The 19838-nt window shown below is 40.3% G+C and overlaps 1 protein-coding gene across 2 annotated transcripts in view; it reads right to left on the bottom strand.

Moving 5' to 3' along the window:
- ptprt (protein tyrosine phosphatase receptor type T) overlaps positions 1-19559 on the bottom strand; it is a 328330-nt gene extending 308771 nt beyond the window's left edge. For both annotated transcript variants that reach the window (XM_038696881.1, XM_038696882.1), the window contains exon 1: positions 19148-19559. In XM_038696881.1, the coding sequence (XP_038552809.1) occupies positions 19148-19235 (88 nt within the window). In that variant the 5' untranslated portion in view covers positions 19236-19559. The remainder of the gene's footprint in view (positions 1-19147) is intronic.
- Between the last annotated feature and the right edge of the window lie 279 nt (positions 19560-19838).

The raw sequence follows: 19838 nt of genomic DNA, 5'->3' as shown, positions 1-19838 counted from the left end.
GTGTCAACGGCCCTCTTCAACGGGGTGAGCGTCGAGGAGATTTGCACAACGGCATCGTGGTCTTCACCATGTCCATTTGTGCGTTTTTACCTCTTGGATGTGTTGGGCTCCTTCTCAGGATCTGTGCTCGCAGGTGCGACTCAGGATCTGTGAGGAAGGAGACTGGTGTCTACCATAGACTACCGGTTGTCGGGGAAAACATTTTTACACTGACTGTGATGTCCCCTGTAAGGGGTCAGGACAGTTCAGGTGTTGGATCTGGCTGGATCAGATCCATCTGGTCATGCCAAACCCCTAGCGGTCTAGTGACCTTTCTGAGAGGTGGCCCACTGCCCCATCGCTTAGGATGGAGGCAGCTTAGGGCCTGTGGCTGGTGACCTGTGGCCGATCGTGTCAGTGAGGTGAGCTGTGGCTTGTCGCGGCTGGGCGGACAGTCATCGGGCTCCACCCACTGTACCCATAGAGTCCAGTAGAGGGCGGAGCCTGTGTGAGATAGAACGAAGGTTACGATATGGTAACCCTAGTTCTATTAGCACAGGCGGAGCCCTCTACGATGGAGCCCTGCCGCTCCACCGCCGTATGCTGAAGGGTTGGGTGGATGCTGAGCAGTGAGGACACCGCTATTTATACGGTACGCACGTACAGTAGCGACGTCCAATTGGTCGGCTACTTACAGTATTCAAAATTTCAGTGGGCGAGTACGTGCGTGTGATAGGAGGAGAGGTAGTACCCATAGAGTCCAGTAGAGGGCTCCGCCTGTGCTAATAGAACTAGGGTTACCATATCGTAACCTTCGTTTTGTAGCCTACACCTAACCAGCCACTTAACAACATTTTGTGAGAATTTACAACAACAAATATATTTTTAGATGAATTTCAGTTATTTAAAACCATTTCAATTACGACAGATAGGTCACAGACAATAAAAACATACTAAGAAAGTTCATAATTATTTGTCTACCTTAGTTGGAAATCTGTACTGTCTTCCTGAAGAGCCATCATATCTCCTTCAAGAACAAGGAATTATTTTTTTTGCAACTGTGCTCAGTGAAACTCCTCTCTGGTTGTGCGTGCAGCACATCTGTCTGAGTCACCCAACAGTTCCTTCAGTGTATCCTCCATTATTGCTTTTACTTTAGGATTCTAAAGATAATATTCAAGCAAATAGTCCATATAATAAGATCCAAGAATAATAACCATATCAGGAAATAGAATTCCCTTTACCACATTTTGGTTTGCAGTCGGTGTCTATTTATCAGTGGTGTCAACAAACTCCAGTAGTTCTTTTGACCGTCAGAAAGTACTACCTTCAGAGCAGGAACTTTTTTCGGGCCAGGAATTATAATCCAGGAGCCCTAGTTTGTGAGACATTCTTGACTTGCTCAAATTGTTCTTAAGAGTTTGAACTAAGTACTCACTCACAGTGGCAAAAATAGTTCTCTATCCACTATTCAAGAGCATTTTAGTCTAAGTGAACACTATGTTTCACAAAGTTGTGAACCCTACAGGGAGAGGCATTTGGCTGAAATGGGCTAGGAAGGAAAGTTGCAGGAACTAGATCAAAGCACAACTCCAGAGTGAAACAGCTGACTGAAAGTCTTTATATTTTTCAAAAGATAGTCACTAAGAATTAGGCCAAAGTGAAAGGTATACACAACTCCTGTGCAGTGTTTGTTAATGTGCACACATTGTGCACATAAACAAACAAAGTGCTTATTTCATAACATGGAAGCTGCCCTTAAGCTCTCAATTCTGAATCTGTAGCTCTATTTCCTTATGGCTGACTGCACTGATCATTATACTGTTTTTCTACAAGCGTAAAGCTCGCTCCTATTAAAGCTCAATCCCAACCCTGTGTTTAAAATGGTGCATGTGCTCCTTGAACCCCCTCTCCTTTTGTTTCCTGTGCAATGTAAATTCTTGATAAATTGTGCAAATTTTATCACTAAGCTAAGCTACTGCTAAATGTCGAGAGATGCCAGTTTATTAACTATAAATGTAACGAAACTAATTCCGAACAGCTGACACACTGCTGCTTATACAACACTGGTTAGCAGACACAGATAAAAAGAGCTGCATCTACATAATGCACACACACACACACACCAAGAACTCTACTACTAACTCTGACCCTCTCCACAGGGAGCCATGTGTGACGGTGGCATTAACTTTCAACAAAAAATTAGCCTCAGCCAACCAATTAACCAGCTCCTAAATCTCCTTAGTGAGGACATAGTGTGTGTGTGTGTGTGTGTGAGAAACAAAAGAGAACATGAGGGTGCGTGTTTGAGTGGGACAGTTAAAAAGGAGAGTTTGTGTGTGTGTGTGTGTTGAGCAAAGGTTAATAGGACCTCAAGAGGGATAAGACAAGGGCCTTGTTACCTTCCCAGAGCTGTCTTCTCCTCCTGACACACACACACATACACACACACGGGCTCAGTGCCAAGGCTGGTGGTCTATTGAACAGCAGGGTAGTTCATTACTGTCCATGGCTTACACTTGCACTAATACTCCTTAATACCCTACACTCTCCTCTTATCACACTCTCCATCTATTCGCTTTCTTTTTATGCTCTCTCTTTTCATCGTCTTCTGCAGCTCTCCCTCCCGTTACTCCCTCTCCCTCACAGGAGTCACACACCAGACACGATTGTCTAAGATTGTGCTTCAGCACTGGTGCAAGTTGAACAAACAGGTTGAATGAGTAAATGAACAATGATTAATTGGACAAAAGGCTAATGACTATTGATCCTCTTGATGTTGGCATACTGTAGGTCTTTATCTTTAGCTATGCAACTGTGTTTAACTAATCCTAGCTGGCTTTCACACCAAGTCTTCACCAATGTTAGAACCAAACCTCATGTTTTAAAACATTTTGATACATTCGGTTCGTTTTGGTTTGGTTTCACACTATAATTCTGCCAGCGCACTAAATAATTATTATGGATTACTACCTGCAGCACGAACTATACTCGAGACTAGTTCAAATTTGCCAAATAATCGTCCTTGTTGTGCGAACATTATAGTGTGGAAATCCTTCTTCACCTCCGTTTGAGGAGAGACCGAAGACGTTAGTGGCAGTTTGCTTCCATAATGGCTGTCTGTTTCAAAAGATGATCTCACGGGAGATTTATAGTTGTGTTCTTATTTCAGTGCATTCTCCGTACATTTGTGTATTTCCGGTTTGCGCTGTAAATGGTCTGAAAGTCTGAGCCATCCAAATCTGGACCGGGACTACCTATTTTCATTGTACGGCATTTCGTCTGTTTGGTCCGGACCATGGTCCAGGGGAGGTTTCACATCTGTAATTTTGGTTCGGATCAAACTGAAAAGTCCAAAAGTCCGAATCTAAGTCATATCCAAATATTTCTTACATAAAAGCCAGTATTCAAATAATGACCATGTATAGCACAAACAAATAGAGGCCAGGTAAGAAAAAGAAAATCAAATGTTCTCCATCTTTCTCCATCAGTCTTTCACTCATTTTGTTGACCTTTCTCTCCTTCTATATACCTGAAAACACTCATCTCTTGCTCTGTTTATATATTCTTATACTCTGCTTCTCTGTCACCGTCATTCTTTTTGTCTATCACCCTGTCACTTTCTCTCATTCTCTCCCTTTATCTCTCTCATTTTACATCTTGGCCTGTCACTCCCTCTTTCGTTGCTCGTCTCTCTTTCTCTCTCCACCTCTCCATAAAGCTCTCTCTTTCTAATCACCCTCTTTTCTTCTCTCTCTTGTTATCTCTTTCCTCTCTAATCTTTAGAACGGGAAAGGACTGCTCTCATGGCGTAGTTAATATCGGTGCTGAAATACAGACAGGGTCGACACAGTTGACTGGCTACTGCTGGTATTGCCTTTCTTTGGGTTTTGTTGCTGCTTTGTCAGTCATGCTATTCTGGGCTTCAGACTGACAACCTGATAGAAAACTAGGGTTCTCAGAAAGCTGCAGTGAAACAAAAGTTATGGAAGCCACTTATAACTTTCATACAGTGTTAGGCTTTATACTGTATGTTTTGCAGCTGATATGATGAAATTTACACAAAATGGACATAATGGAACAACAAATAAAGAAATTATAAGCAGTACAGTATGTATATGACAAACTGCAAGAAACATTTGTAATGTTCCTATACTTTATGTGCGTTTACTATTTGCATAAAACATATAAACACCAGAATTTTTAAAAGCTGAAATCTTGTGAGAAAGCATGGCTGTGGTAAAAAAGTGGTAAAAGTGATTTACCAACAAAGAAAAGATACAGTAAAGGCTGATGGAAACACATTCAAATAAAAAAAGTTACTTTGCTTACCTGCTTCTCTTTCTGCCGTTGTCTTGCTGTCATTTCCTCTTAAAGCATCCATGCCATTAGAAATTTCAAAATAATCCTAAACAAATCCGAAATACTACAAGGAGTGGGGGCAGTAAACAGTCAACTGTCTCAGTCATTCTTGGTTTAAGGCCAGCAGTTTCCCCTGTGGTGATTTGTTGTGGCTCAGCAGCATGATATGCGGTATTATTGCCATTTTCATTTTGTTTTTGGATATTACTTAATTTATGGTATTAATTAAGTAAATTGGTGCAATAATGCATAGAAAGTAGAAAGTGTGGATGATCTCACTGCACTGCCCAGCGAACCACTAACTGCAGCTTCATGGTCTGAGCAAGCTAGCTGTTGGGTGTTACACAAAGTTACATGTTGCCAAGCAAATTAATTCCTGTTTGACAATGTCTTTTTCGCACATAGCTATACTGTTTCCTTCAGGGCATGTCTATCAAGTAAATGTACATATCGCAGCAAAGCACACACACACAGACTTGCAACTTGAAAACAGAGTTACAGGCATCCAACCTACTACGCTCGATATTTAGAGAGCTTAAAATGGGGCTTAACATTTACACAGTTTCTCTTGATTGTCATTCAATATCACAAAATTAGTTCAACATCACCCAGCCTGCTAGCCACATTAGCTGCGCAAATGTGATAATTATACATTATACTACTATTACTAAGTATGTAATCTACAAAATACTACACTTAAACATAAAACATGGCAAAACTTACAGCTTCCAAGTTTGAAGTGGGGTCACAGACAGCCCATGTCGATCCATCCTTGCGCATGATGGTCTGCCATCACTATGGCTAAAGTTAGGTTAGGTTTGGGCATAAACACTATGTAATTAAGATAAGGGAAAATAGTGATCATGCTTTTAAGAAGTACTTGGTTAAGGCTGGGCAAAAGATTGTGGTTATGGTAACAAAAAACCAACAAAAAACGGGAAAGAAAGTAATTCCCCCATTTGGACATGTTTTGTTTATCTAGCAATGCAGTCTGACTTCCTCCCTAAGAGGTTTTACACTCTACATCTTTTACTTCTGACATAAACATAGGTCGTTTTGGCTATTTGAACATGTTTTTTTCCTCATCTGATGTAAAATAGACCAAGACTAGTGTGTACAGTAAGTGGGACATTGTGGGAGCTGACATTGTAAGTTTTACAATGTGAAGCACCAATTTGTTGATGGCATTTCTGGCGTTAATTGGGACTCAAGCCTGGGCTTTAAAATTATGAGCCTATTTCAAACTACACTTATGAAATGGGTCGTGCACCTGTTTCATGCGGGTCCATGCATGTTTTAATGGACCATTATCTCACCGCATACAACTGTGGAGGACTGTGGAAGTATATTCATAATTAGTCATGATTCATAACTCAGCGGTAGCCATCAACAAAGTCTCATCCAGCATCTGCTCTGCAATTATCTCCAACTAGTAGTAACAGCCACAGAAGCCTATTCTCTCTCCAAGTTTGAGAGATTGAAAAAGGATTTTGTAATGCAAACCTCTTACTCTTTTCAATTACAAGTTATGCTTTACCCTTCCTTAAAGCTGAAAAGGGTATAAAAAAATCAAGTTTGTGATCACATTCTCTTGATGATAAGTAGATAAGTAACAGTCCAAGATAAGTAATAGTTCAATAATATAGCATTTACATAGGACATATTTACATAAATGTTTTGGTGCTCTCTTACTTAATTACCTAGAAGCCTAAAAAAAATAGCTGTATTAGTCAATTGTGCAATAGCTTATTGCGACCTATATTTAAGCTTACTGTTAGGCTGTAACCCCTGGTGGCCGTATGACAGGAGCACAACAGGAAGTCAAGTTACATAGTATAAAGACCGACAAAGTCCATTTAAGGAGATGGTTTGGGTGGATAGATTGGTTAAACATACGCAAGACTGTGATCCGGGAAACTGAGGTTTGAGTCCAGGGTGAAACCATTTCAGCATTGAATAAGTTTTTAGTTAAATAGCGTTACTGACAAATGTCACGTGTTTTATGTCATGTGACATACGTAAAATACTTATTTTAACTCAAACCACTATCTTATACCTAACCAAGTAGTTTTGTTGCCTAAACCTAACCAAACGATTAACCATGTGTTCAAAGTCATCTAACTTACATATAAGGATGCTGGACTGGTACTTTCCAGTCATATGTAGTTTTGGGGTCTGTCATATATGTCATTTTGAGAAAATTTACAATCAACCTATATTGTCATTGAGGTTTGAGGAGGTGAGTGGTTTCATATGCTCCATTGTCCTTCAAAATCACACTTTAGTAATGATGGATCATGATGAAAATGTCATTAAAAAGCTTTGTTTAAATCAAGCTGAGTCCATTTATTGAATGTATTGCACAGTTATCACTGTTTCTATTGCAAAGTTCCTTTACAAGTTCATTGTAAGCATCTCTGTTACTTACATTAAAAGTAACAACTTGCGGTACTTATTGAATTGCTCTGAAGGTTTGTGCCATAATTTGGAAATAGTAAGTCGAGGTTTCTGTCTCTTCTCCTTCTCCGTGGAAAGTCGTTACTGGTGCACAGCTTTTATCTAAAAATATGCATGACAGGCTCTCTGTTATTTACAGTCAAAATGCCTTTTGCTCTTTAGCTTTCCATTAAGTCAGAATTGTTGTGAATTTATTTATAGCATGTTTAGTAACAAACAGGCACTTCATGAAGTGCTTTATAGAGAACAAAAGACAGAGACGCAGATTAAATATAGATCGTCATCTTGTCTGTATTGATGTGATTTCCTGCCAGCTTTTCTCTGCCTCTTTATAGGCACAGAATATGTAGGATTGCTGGTTCATCTAGCTGCAAAAGTAAGGTGTTGTAGGCTCATACAACATAGGACCTGTTAAATATTCTGTAATGGCTCTATTAAAACAAGAGAGGACCATTGGGAATGACGGTACTGGTAGAACAGAAAAATATTGGGTAACAATATCTAGGAAAAAGAAAGTTCTTTTTTTCAAGCTGTAAATGGACTATAAAATGTATAACTTTACCCTTGAGACCTTAATTAATAACCATCTTGAGCATGAGGGACGCTCACCCCTCTTCTCACTAATGGATAATAAATCCTAATAAATAATAAATACATTTGATAGAAAATTAACATTTTAAGTTCAACTACGCAAAAAAATATGATGTTGAAATGTAGGTCAAATGACTATCGGGACTTTCGTGAGTCTCCCTCTCTCCCTCCCTTTTTTTCCTCTCAATCTCCTCTACTTATTTATCTCTTTCCATCACTCCTCCTGCCTCTCCCCCCTCGCTCTGAGTGACAGGTAAAGCAGCCGCTGTCATGCTTACCAGCCGAGGAAATGGTTTTTCTGTCTATCTGTCCATCCACCTGTCTATCTAACTGTCTGTCTGACTGTATCACTTAACCAGGGAGCATTTCCTGTAACCGGCAATGACAGAGGCAATTATCTGTTAATCAGCATTCAGTCTGAGCTTACACACACACACACACACACACACACCTCACATATAAACTCATACTAAAGGCACATGAGAAATTTAACAAGTGGTGTTAACATGCACTTATTCCTAAAAGAAATAACTTAAAATATTCACATGTGTGTGGATTGACAGGTGCATTGATTGGTGAAGTGAGGGTGAATGGATGAATGAATGAGACGATGGATATTTATTTGTACAGAATGATCAGAATAAGCGATCAGACGGCGAATGGACAGATGGATGGGTAAAACTCACACACACATCAAGGAGGGATGAAGAGAAAGATTAAAAAAAGGGTAAAGAAGCGATAAAACATGGAAGCAGAATTTTAGGCAAGTGTGTGCATTTGTGTGTGTGTGCGTACAATGAGAGTCCATAAACAACTAGACGATGGTTGGCTCCTTCAGACTGCTGCATCAAGGGAGGACATGTGTGTGTTCCCTAGTTTTTGTGTGTGCATGTGTGTTCCCTGGTTTGTGTGTGTGTGTGTGTGTGTGTGTGTAAATAATGAGAGGCAAAATCCAACTGCCAGGCAAATATTATGATGTTTGCTCTTCCTCTTCTTTGTCTGCTGTGCTCTTTCCATCTTTCTCTGTCCAAACCTCTCCTTCTTAATTCATTCCTTCTTTCCCAACTTTATTCTCTCAGTTTTCTTCTCTCTCCTTCTTCCTCCACTAGTTATGTGCAAGAGATGTTTCTACTCTTCTCACACTGATTCTTTGCCCTGCACCATCAGTACAATACATACACAGTATCTTGTATTGTTTCCTATTTCCCCCTTTGTCGTCTTCGACCAATTCTCCTCTTATGATTCCCAGTCTCTTCCTCTCCAGTCTCCAGTCCTCTTTGCCCTTGTCTCATTTACTCAATCTATTTATATTACAATCAAATGGTGCACAACTGAGCTGTTACCATCTGAGATGTGTTCGCATGCTAAAATGTCATAATTAGCTTTGAATACAAGTACAGCTAAAAGTGAAAGGGTTAAAATTCCTTTTTCATGTTTTTTTGGTCATTAATCAAAGTCACCAAAGTCAGTAGGATTCATTGTCCAGGAACAATGAATATCTGTACCAAATGTGGTGCAAATTCATCCAATATATGTGGCTATATTTGGATAAGTTAACTTTGAATTGCTTGTGGCGCTAGAAGAAAAGTCAGAGGATTAACAAAGTCCTTTGTGCACCTTATATACAGTGGGTACGGAAAGTATTCAGACCCCTTGCAGCCATTTTCCAAAAATCAAAAAAGTTCATTTTATTTCTCAGTAATGTACACTCAGCACCCCATCTTGACAGAAAAAAACAGAAATGTAGAAATTTTTGCAAATTTATTAAAAAAGAAAAACTGAAATATCACATGGTCATAAGTATTCAGACCCTTTGCCGTGACACTCATATTTAACTCAGGTGCTGTCTATTTCTTCTGATCATCCTTGAGATGGTTCTACACCTTCATTTGAGTCCAGCTGTGTTTGATTATACTGATTGGACTTGATTAGGAAAGCCACACACCTGTCTATATAAGACCTTACAGCTCACAGTGCATGTCAGAGCAAATGAGAATCATGAGGTCAAAGGAACTGCCTGAAGAGCTCAGAGACAGAATTGTGGCAAGGCACAGATCTGGCCAAGGTTACAAAAAAATTTCTGCTGCACTTAAGGTTCCTAAGAGCACAGTGGCCTCCATAATCCTCAAATGGAAGACGTTTGGGACGACCAGAACCCTTCCTAGAGCTGGCCGTCCGGCCAAACTGAGCTATCGGGGGAGAAGAGCCTTGGTGAGAGAGGTAAAGAAGAACCCAAAGGTCACTGTGGCTGAGCTCCAGAGATGCAGTCGGGAGATGGGAGAAAGTTGTAGTAAGTCAACCATCACTGCAGCAATCCACCAGTCGGGGCTTTATGGCAGAGTGGCCCGACGGAAGCCTCTCCTCAGTGCAAGACACATGAAAGCCCGCATGGAGTTTGCTAAAAAACACCTGAAGGACTCCAAGATGGTGATAAATAAGATCCTCTGGTCTGATGAGACCAAGATAGAACTTTTTGGCCTTAATTCTAAGCGGTATGTGTGGAGAAAACCAGGCACTGCTCATCACCTGTCCAATACAGTCTCAACAGTGAAGCATGGTGGTGGCAGCATCATGCTGTGGGGGTGTTTTTCAGCTGCAGGGACAGGACGACTGGTTGCAATCGAGGGAAAGATCAATGCGGCCAAGTACAGGGATATCCTGGACGAAAACCTTTTCCAGAGTGCTCTGGACCTCAGACTGGGCCGAAGGTTTACCTTCCAACAAGACAATGACCCTAAGCACACCGCTAAAATAACGAAGGAGTGGCTTCACAACAACTCCGTGGCTGTTCTTGAATGGCCCAGCCAGAGCCCTGACTTAAACCCAATTGAGCATCTCTGGAGAGACCTGAAAATGGCTGTCCACCAACGTTTACCATCCAACCTGACAGAACTGGAGAGGATCTGCAAGGAGGAATGGCAGAGGATACCCAAATCCAGATGTGAAAAACTTGTTGCATCTTTCCCAAAACGACTCATGGCTGTATTAGATCAAAAGGGTGCTTCTACTAAATACTGAGCAAAGGGTCTGAATACTTATGACCATGTGATATTTCAGTTTTTCTTTTTTAATAAATTTGCAAAAATTTCTACATTTCTGTTTTTTTCTGTCAAGATGGGGTGCTGAGTGTACATTACTGAGAAATAAAATGAACTTTTTTGATTTTTGGAAAATGGCTGCAATGAAACAAAGAGTGAAAAATTTAAAGGGGTCTGAATACTTTCCGTACCCACTGTGTATATATATATATATATATATATATATATATATATAATCAACCTCATAGCAGTACTAGAAAAGTTCCAGGGGATCACCAAGGTCATTAGGTTACATCATCTATAATCCAGGAATATCTGTACAAAATGCTGTGGCAATCTATCCAATAGCTCTTGAAATATTTATATCCAGTGTTGGGCAAGTTACTCAAAAATTGTAATATATTACTAGTTACTTATCAGTCCTTAACAAAGTTCTATAATTACTTTACTTATTACTGGTTGATAAAAGTTACTAGTTACGTTACTCGTTACATTACTAGGTACTTTCCAGTGTTTCCAGCAGAATGACAGCGCGGGGGGATATTCTAACTTTGGACAGGTTTGTGTAGCGGTGTTCAGGATAGGGAGAAAGAGGGAGTGAGCGAGGAGGTGCTGCACGAATATATGCTCCTCAATACAGCTCCTCAATCAAATAGAATTTTAAATACGCCAAGTAAAAAAAATTCTGCGTTGATAATAATCCAAATTAAAGGCTAATTATGGGAAATACTGCTTTCACTACCACCCCCAAACAAAGCAGTCTCCCCAGACTTTATTAACTAATATCATATTCATAACAGCAGCAAGGAGTGTGTTTTTTACAAAGCATATAGCCTAGGCCTAATGTTTCTTAACGCCATCAGCTGAAATAAAAAAATAAGGCACTTAAGGAACTAGTGTTTTTCTGCACATGTGGCCTGTTTATAAGAGCAGTATTTTTACAAAATGTTACGTTAACACCACTCTTTCCCGACGAGTCCAATCATCAGTGGCAGCAGCTGCTGGAGTTTCTTTCTGTAAGTTTCATATAATCGTAATTTTTATATATATATATATATATTTTTTTTTTTGTTCAGCTCAGACATTAACTATAGGTAAAATCAAACTGCTAGTAAAAACTTGAGAGAATTGGCTGGGGCCGAGGGGCCGCTGCTGCAAATGTTTGAGTGGCTCCTCCTCTAACATGCGGTATCTCACTCCAAACTTTTGATAAAACTTGAAAGCCCTGGTATCATACACACGCTAAATCAACATTTGCGTACAATAGCCGCGGTTTTGTCAAAGCTTGTATTTATGACTCCTGAGATGAGAACAGGTTGCAAAATGGACAGTTTGGGTAATAATTTTACTGCCTTTATTATTTTTTCCCTAATATGTTTTGTCAGTCAGGTTAGACTGTTTGTGTTTCTTGCTGTGTTGTCTCTGGCATTCCCATATGTTAGCAGTGTACTGATTGGAGCAATTGCCAAAACTATAAAAGACACCAAGATCAAAGTTATAATAAACTGGAATTATCATTTATTCTGCTACTGCAGAGTTTGATTTGGGCACGTTGATTTTTATACTACATATTTTTTCAAAGACCAGTTGAGAGTGGCTATGACTACATCTGTGTATCCATCTTCTAGTTAAGACTTCCCACACAGTCTGACATAAATTAAATTTAGTCACTATGCGAATAAAGTGAATGATGCTCAGATATCATCTCATATCCCCCCCAGCAAAACTCCATAGCTCTATATATTACCTTCCTCACTCTACCCACACTTATTTGTCTCACGCACCTCCTTTATTTTCTTTCTCACTCTTTTCCTCCCTCCCCCATCATTTTCCTCCCCCTCTCATCCCAAGCTTGTTGATTCAGCCGACTAAGCAGCCTCTCAGTCTTTCTTGCCTAACATCTTCTATTAAATATGGATTAATTACTTTGAAACCTTGTTGAGCTTCGTTAAGACCTCTTGCATTAATCAGCAGTTATTTTAATTAGAGGAAAGGAAGTTTTTAATGTGCCACGGCGTGTATGTTTTACAGCACCGACATTCTAATCAGCTCAATCACGATTTGTCTCCAAGTTTGTTTTGCCATTTGAGACGCTGGAAAAGGATACCAACCTTTATCCAACCAGGGCAGGTTCACTGAGCATGTGCCCTCTTCTTCAGTGGTGTCTTGCCATGTTACTTAAATTGAAGTTCTTAAAAGGATTCCTGTATGAGAATTAGCTCCATTAGCTCCATGTGTACAAAAATCCTTTCTTGTTACCCCTGAGGGCTTGAAAGTGACACAAAACTATTTGATGAAGCGGTTCCTAGTGAAGGTGGAGTCAAAGTAAATTAAAACATCATCCCCAGGATAAAAACAACAACGTTTTCCAACCCATTTATGCCTGCTATCATTCAACTGCTGAATATTTCTGGGATGCTGTTTTGCCCTTCCAAGGCTGAGGTTTGGGTGTACTGTTCTTATCATTTGTGACTGCTATATAATTAACCCCTTGATGCCTGAATTTATTAAAATATATATATATATATATATTTTATTATTATTTCTGTTTTCATTTGCTTTCAGGTTAATGTTAAATTAAGTGGAAATTGTTTATTGTCTATAGAACATAGAAAAGATATATATTTAGGTATGATGTAGGTATGAGTGTCCACGTTTTATTTAGGTAATTAAGGCTAAACAGTAGGGCTGCTCAATTATGGCAAAAATCATAATCACGATTATTTTGGTCCTAATTTAAATCACAATTAGTTGCACAATTATTGACTGACTTAGGAAGTAACATACAATTTTGAACTTAAAATTTTTAAATGCTTAACGCATGCCTTTGCTTTGTTGAACATAAAGCTGTTGCAAAACCAAAGAATGAATGCTGTTTAAAGTTAAAGATATTTGATACATAATCATTAAAAAAATAATGATTATGTATCAAATATCTTTAACTTTAAACAGCATCTTAGAGCCAAGACAGCAACACTGTGTGTGCGCATACAGAGTGAAGCAGAGCAGGTGAGAGGTTGAAGTATTTGAGTTGACGACACCTTGTTACTTTACATAATGCTGAACAATGGTGTTCCTTCGGGAGATGCAGTTATACAAACTCTGAGGAAAATATGAATCCGGTAATACGTTAGAAGACGGGATCTATTTTACAAACATGACACCTTGCATGCACACAATAATCGTTTTAATTTGATTAACTTGTATTTATAATCGTTGGAAGCCAAAATCGAAATCGTGATTAAATTTTGATTAATAGCACAGCCCTACTAAACAGATGCCTCCACAAAATGTTGGTGATGGTTTCTACTGTTAAACACTGATAACACTGTGTAATTTGTCTGTATATAAAGGGGGTTTCACATCATGATTGACAGTTGAGCACTGCTTGACTTAGTCAGGTGTATCGGCGGGAACTCAATAACCGTGGGCAATGTGTTGTCTGACTACATCAAAATGCAAAATTGTTCCGAACGACCACATTCAAAGGTGGTATGAAAAGTCAGCTATCATACATTAAAATATGTGAAAACATTATCAGACTTTCTCTCCTGGAAGGTATTCATACTGTTGCACTTGAAGTGAACACACAAAGTGACAGAAGTAGTTGTGTAAAGAATGAAAAAAAGAGCTTGAGAGAGAAGGTCAAACCCTGCGTACTTCCCCACACACACACACACACACCTGGCCAGTCACTGCATGAAGTGGTTGTGAATGTCGAATTAAAGATTTTTTAAAGCTGTCTGACCATTAGACAAACAGTTCTGATTGGGTATATTGGCACCTTCAGACCACTAGCTTACTGGGAGGAAGCTAGCTCGAGTAGCCCATATGTCAAGGAGCTTCCAGCACCACTTATTTAGTGGGGGCATGCAAATGGGTTTCTCTGTGCCACTTTCTGGTGTAACCGGGCACTAATACTGCACCTCACACACTGTTGCACAAACACACACTTTTTCTCTCAAAGTGCATATCATTGACTGCAGAAAGTCTCTCTTACTCTGCAGTCTCTTTCACTTTCAGGTCCACCCACTTTAGCATTCACTAAATGCCCCTCTCTCTCTCTCTCTCTCTCTCTCTCTCTCTCTCTCTCTAACACGCACACGCACACCCCGGCACTCAGCATGCCCTGCTATTAGGTTGTCAGTTAGTCAGGCCAATAGAATAAGTGCTGTGGATTAGGCAGACACACACATAGTGAGGAAGGATGGACAGCATACTAAACAGAGTGGGGCACAAGGTGACAGACATCCTGTCATAAAGCTCTCTCTCACACTTTAACACAAATATACACACGCACGCGCACACACAGAGGAAACGCAGAGGAAACAATTATAGCCACTCAGACAGTCGATAACAGTGAAACATAATCAACTTAGTGTCACTTTTTTCATTTCTTGACCTGCTGTCATCCTTTGTCTTTGTCATTTCCTCCAACCACTCGTCCCTTGCTCTTCCTCTTCCTCCTCCTCCTCCACCTCATCTAGTCTAGACAGGAGTGATGAACGAGGCAACATACAACAATACTCTCTCTTTTACCACAGTCTTTTCCTTTCACCTTCTCTTTCCTTCCATCTGCTCTCTTCTTTTTCTCACTTCTCCTTTCTCCTTCCTGTCTTAGTATTCCCTTAATCCTTGCCTCCTGTTTCTTCCTACTCAAGGTCCTCCTCTCTTTTGTCCCTTCCCTTCAATACTCTTTTCGTCCCTGGTCTTCTTTTTCCTTCTCTTTGGTCCTACTTCCCCCTCTTTTTCAGGGAGGAAGTAAGACCATCTTCCTTTACTGTATCTCCTCTTCCCTTTGTTTCTGTTCTCACCTCTTCCTGTTCACCTCTTTTCCCAGACTTCGCCCTGCTTCCTTTCTTTTTTCTCTTAAGCTCAGTTCTTCTCCTCTATCTCTTCTCATCTATCCCTCCTGGAGACCTTGTCTCCATCCCCCTCTGCAATTTGAAGTCTTACATTACTTGCCCTCTCACCTCCTCCACTCATTTTCTCTTCCCTTTTAATCTCTCATTGCTATTTCTACTCCTCTTTTTCTGCTAAAATAAAACCATTTCTCTCTTCACCTTTCCATTCTCCTCTGTTTGTATGAATCTGTCACACACACACACACACACACACACACACACACACACACACTCTACACTAATCACATAAATGGCTCTATAATTGGGGAATTGAACATTGTTGATTTGATCAAAGCCAAAGTCTTCTCCTTGTCCCTCAAACATGTCACACCGGGCAAACCAGTCAAGGAGACAGAGAGAGAGAAAGTGATACATGGTCACTGCCTTTCTCTTTCTCCTTTCGTTGTCTTTCTCTCACTCTTTCCCGTTCTGTCCTTACTGCCAAAGAAATCGAATTAAGTGGAATATAAATAGTAAATTGGTTTCTCTGAAAACACACATACACACCTCAATGCCCTAGTCATCACCTCCAGATTCGACCGGATGTTCAACAATTAGCGATCACTGGAGCTCAAAGGCATGGATCAGGAGCACAGCTGCACCAAGTGTGTGCGCACACACACACACACACACACACACACACACACACGCGATGAAAAGGACAGCCTTGAGTAACGCATGCCTTTGCTTTGTTGAACATAAAACTGTTGCAAAACCAAAGAATGAAGCATTTTTAAAGGGTACGTTAGCAGTTAGTAGTAGTAAGTAAGTCATCGAAATCCTCATACAAGAATAACAAAAGAGATCATTTGTCAGTGCTTTTCCAAAATGAGCATATTTTGAACTATCAACTGTAGATCAACTACAATTGTTCAAATAGTTTTCTTTGCACAGAGTCAGGCTGTTTGTCTGTTTCTAATTTTTATGCTATGTAAGCTAACTGGTTGCTGGCACTATAGTTACCGTACACCTAACTCTCTGCAAGAAAGAAAATAAGCATACACCCAAAATGTTAAACTATTTCTTTAATATTTGGTTACGTTTAGGCAACTAACTCTGCTTGGTTAAGGTTAGGAAAAGTTAATCTTCATAAATAAAGGAAATCAATATGTACTTTTGTGTGAGATGGGACACAAACAGCTGCAGATTGATTGATCAGTTTCACACCCACAGCTTTGCCTCTGTGAAAGTGATGACAGTGACGAGAGCAACATAATCTGAAAATTGAGCTGCTTGCCGGGCAACCACACACCCAGACCTCTAGATGAGGATGGATGAGAAGGTGATTACAACTTCTACAAGATGTCAGTAAGACTGACTTACTGGCAGACAGACAGACTCTGGGTGAGACATTTTCTTCATCACTGCCTTCCAATCTATTATCATTATATCTGAATGAGTTTCTTCAATTTTCTTTTTTCTAAAAACAAAACCCAGCAGTTAAAATTGGAGCAAGTGTGTGTGTGTGTGTGTGTGTGTGTGTGTGTGTGTGTGTGTGTGTGTGTGTGTGTGTGTCCATGGATAGAAATGATGTACCAATATCGCCCCCTTATGGCACGAAAGCAACCAACGACCAGCGGCATATTCCTCAGCCTGCTCTCAAACACACACATGCAAACATATGCACACACACACTCCCAAGTAAATAACTGGTTGAGAGCAAGTACTGATAGAGTGGATGTCAGAATGACGACACGCATATTCCAGCAAAACTCCAAGTCTGATTTGCAAAACGATGAAATATAGTAACAAAAAGTCAGAAAGTCGTTTTCCGCAGGTTTCTCTTTATTAACATTAACCTGACCACATCCTTATGAGCAGAGGACGCTGTATGGCAATATTTACTATAAATCTACATAGAGGACCAGCTCAGTTTCATTTCTTAAACGTGGGTTTTTTAAAAAAGTTTTAGATGTCTTTTTCTATCAGTACGCTGAGTTGAAAACACAGATATTGTCTTTAAGGGCTCGATTCCGACATCCACGAACATATTTGGCCAAATTGATATAAATATTTATTTCACCGTCGTGCGTAATGTAGCGGTTTCCTCTGCTGCACCATTACGCGCGGAAAGAGGTACGGCTGCTCCACCGCGCTGCAGCGGAGCCGGAGCCAGAAGCGGAGAGGGAACTCGGTGTTTAGAGCCAGTCTTCCCTTCAAAGTAGCCTCTTTTTGCAGCCTTACAAGTCATGAATACCAAGCAGAAGGTGCCGAGAGAGGGGCGGACACAGAGCCGACAGGCTGCTGCTACTGCAGTCTCCTGAAAACATTACTGATTTAAACAGATTGTTGGTACCGGTACAAAGCCTGAACTTAATAAGTACAGTAAGGTATTGACAGAGTTACAGCACAGGGCATACTCCGATGATTAAACATTTTAAAACGACAGACACGACGGTTTTAAATGATGGATCATGCGAAACATCAGATTAATATCCTAGCAAGAGTTATAATGACACAAGGCACTTTTATTCAGACAATACATTATTTGTTGTAACAATCATTAAATGTTTCAGCTTTTACATAAGCGCACTTTGATTTCATCAATATATTATCTTGAATTTAATCTGTGACATTAGTGTTTTTTCAAGGCATGATGCTGGATATGTGGGACCAAACTTTTTTTTATTAGAGCTGCTGTAATCCGGCGCTCGGCTCGTTTTGTCTGTCTGTAAAGCTTCAGTTTCTGGTGGCTGATAAGCATAATTCGATCAAAGGCTGGAAATCCTGCAAACTCTCTAAACCTCTCCGGCGCGTAACAAGTGCCAGAGGAGTCCTGGCTCCAGGCTGCCGTGCAGAGATTCAGCTACGGACTGAGTGAGGATCCCGAAGCCTCATCTCCGGGAGATGAAACTGAGATATTGAAATATTACTGAAATAGCTATTAAGGCATCGGCGTAGTTGCGGGTTTGAGAAGCAAACTGAGAACGCAGGGTGTAAATTAGGTATCAGATCAGTTATTTGCGTGTAGAAGTTGTAAATAAAAAGCTTTGTAGGTTCTGCAAAGAAACGGACTTCTACGAGAGTACTTGCACACGCTTGCCCACGACACCGCTGCACAATGACGTGCTCGCCTGTTTGCTGTAGCACACCTCAAAAAAAAAAATCTCATAAATGCATAAAAAAAAAATTAGGGAATGCTTTTATAGACAGTAGACAGCTTTGCGCTCAGACGGACCCAAGACGCACCAGGCCGACCGCTTCCAAGCACCCAGCGAGCTCACATGTAATGTAATGTAACCTACATAAAAACATAACAAAATCAAAGTCTCAATCAAACCCTCAACAGCATGCATTCCACACATACAGGGAGCTTCGTAGAAAAAAAAAACCTCCCGAAGCGTCCAAAACTTCACACCAAATCTCCAGTGCGCAAATCAGAACTGTGAAGCAGACACAGATATGACGGCACAAACTCGTGCCAGCGGTCATTATAATGTAAGCCAAACGACCAGCATTGTCAGCAAAACCCGCTATATCTCCATAAACAAGTGATTTATGGACATTGTAGACATGTAGACATTTTCTGCTCAGTTTGCCTATCAAGATTTATGCGCGCAAGCATTCAACAACTAAAAATGTGCTTAAACTGACTTAACAATATAAACCACAACAACAATATAACATTTATAGCTGTATGGTGCTTCCGATATTGCTGAAACGCACGTGCATGTCAACGTTATATTCCCATATGCACCACGTCGTGGATGTGCCAATTTCAAACTCAAAAGAAATGATCAAATCCCACACAACACAGAAAACGTATGTAGTAAGAGATTTTAAAAATTGCCAAAGAAAACAAAGAAATCACTTTACCTGGAAAGAACTGTCCACCAGTAAATCCCAAAAGTACAAAGTAGATGAAAGCTGCAGGCAAAACGAGAGAATAACTCCGTTTATCCATTTTTTTCCTTCTTGGTTTGCTCAATCGCGCGGATTATTTTACATGCTCCCGTCTGGTCCTTAAACTGGTTTTCCTTAGTTCGGGACAGCAGTGACAATAACAGTGATAACAGTCATAAAATCCTCGCATTGGTGGATAAGAGGAGACAGAAAGATACAAGTAGAAGCAAAGAGAGAAGTTGGAGGCAATAAACAGGAGCGCTCTCCTTTCCTTTCCTCCAGGGTCCGACGGAGCAAGCCTGTGTGTGTGCGCGCGCGCGTCAGTGCCCACGTGTGTGTGTGTGTGTGTATGTGCGCGATCAGACGGTCTCAAACAGACTGACGTTGAGTTGGAGAGCAATGGAGAGAGCAGTGCGCACCACACCGGGTGCCAGACACCCGCGTAAAGACGGGATGCATTAACGCGTGCAAAACTTCCGATCGTGAGTTTCAAAATAAGATCAACTAGCGGCAGAATGGAAATTGAATTCTCACAGCAGGAAATAGTCACACCTTCGAGAGAGGTACGTTTCAATAAATGTACATAAATAAATAAGAATAACACAAATGAATAATTGGACAATTCCAGGAAAATAAATGTTATTGTCATGTTATTGGGATTTAA

This window comes from Micropterus salmoides, unplaced genomic scaffold (genome assembly GCF_014851395.1).
Source record: "Micropterus salmoides isolate LMB-PRFRI ecotype aquatic unplaced genomic scaffold, ASM1485139v1 Ms_hic_scaffold_4, whole genome shotgun sequence".
In the NCBI taxonomy this organism is placed as follows: Eukaryota; Metazoa; Chordata; class Actinopteri; order Centrarchiformes; family Centrarchidae; genus Micropterus; species Micropterus salmoides.
The sequence above is the reverse complement of the archived record's forward strand: the minus strand, read 5'-3'. Positions and strand labels throughout refer to the sequence as shown.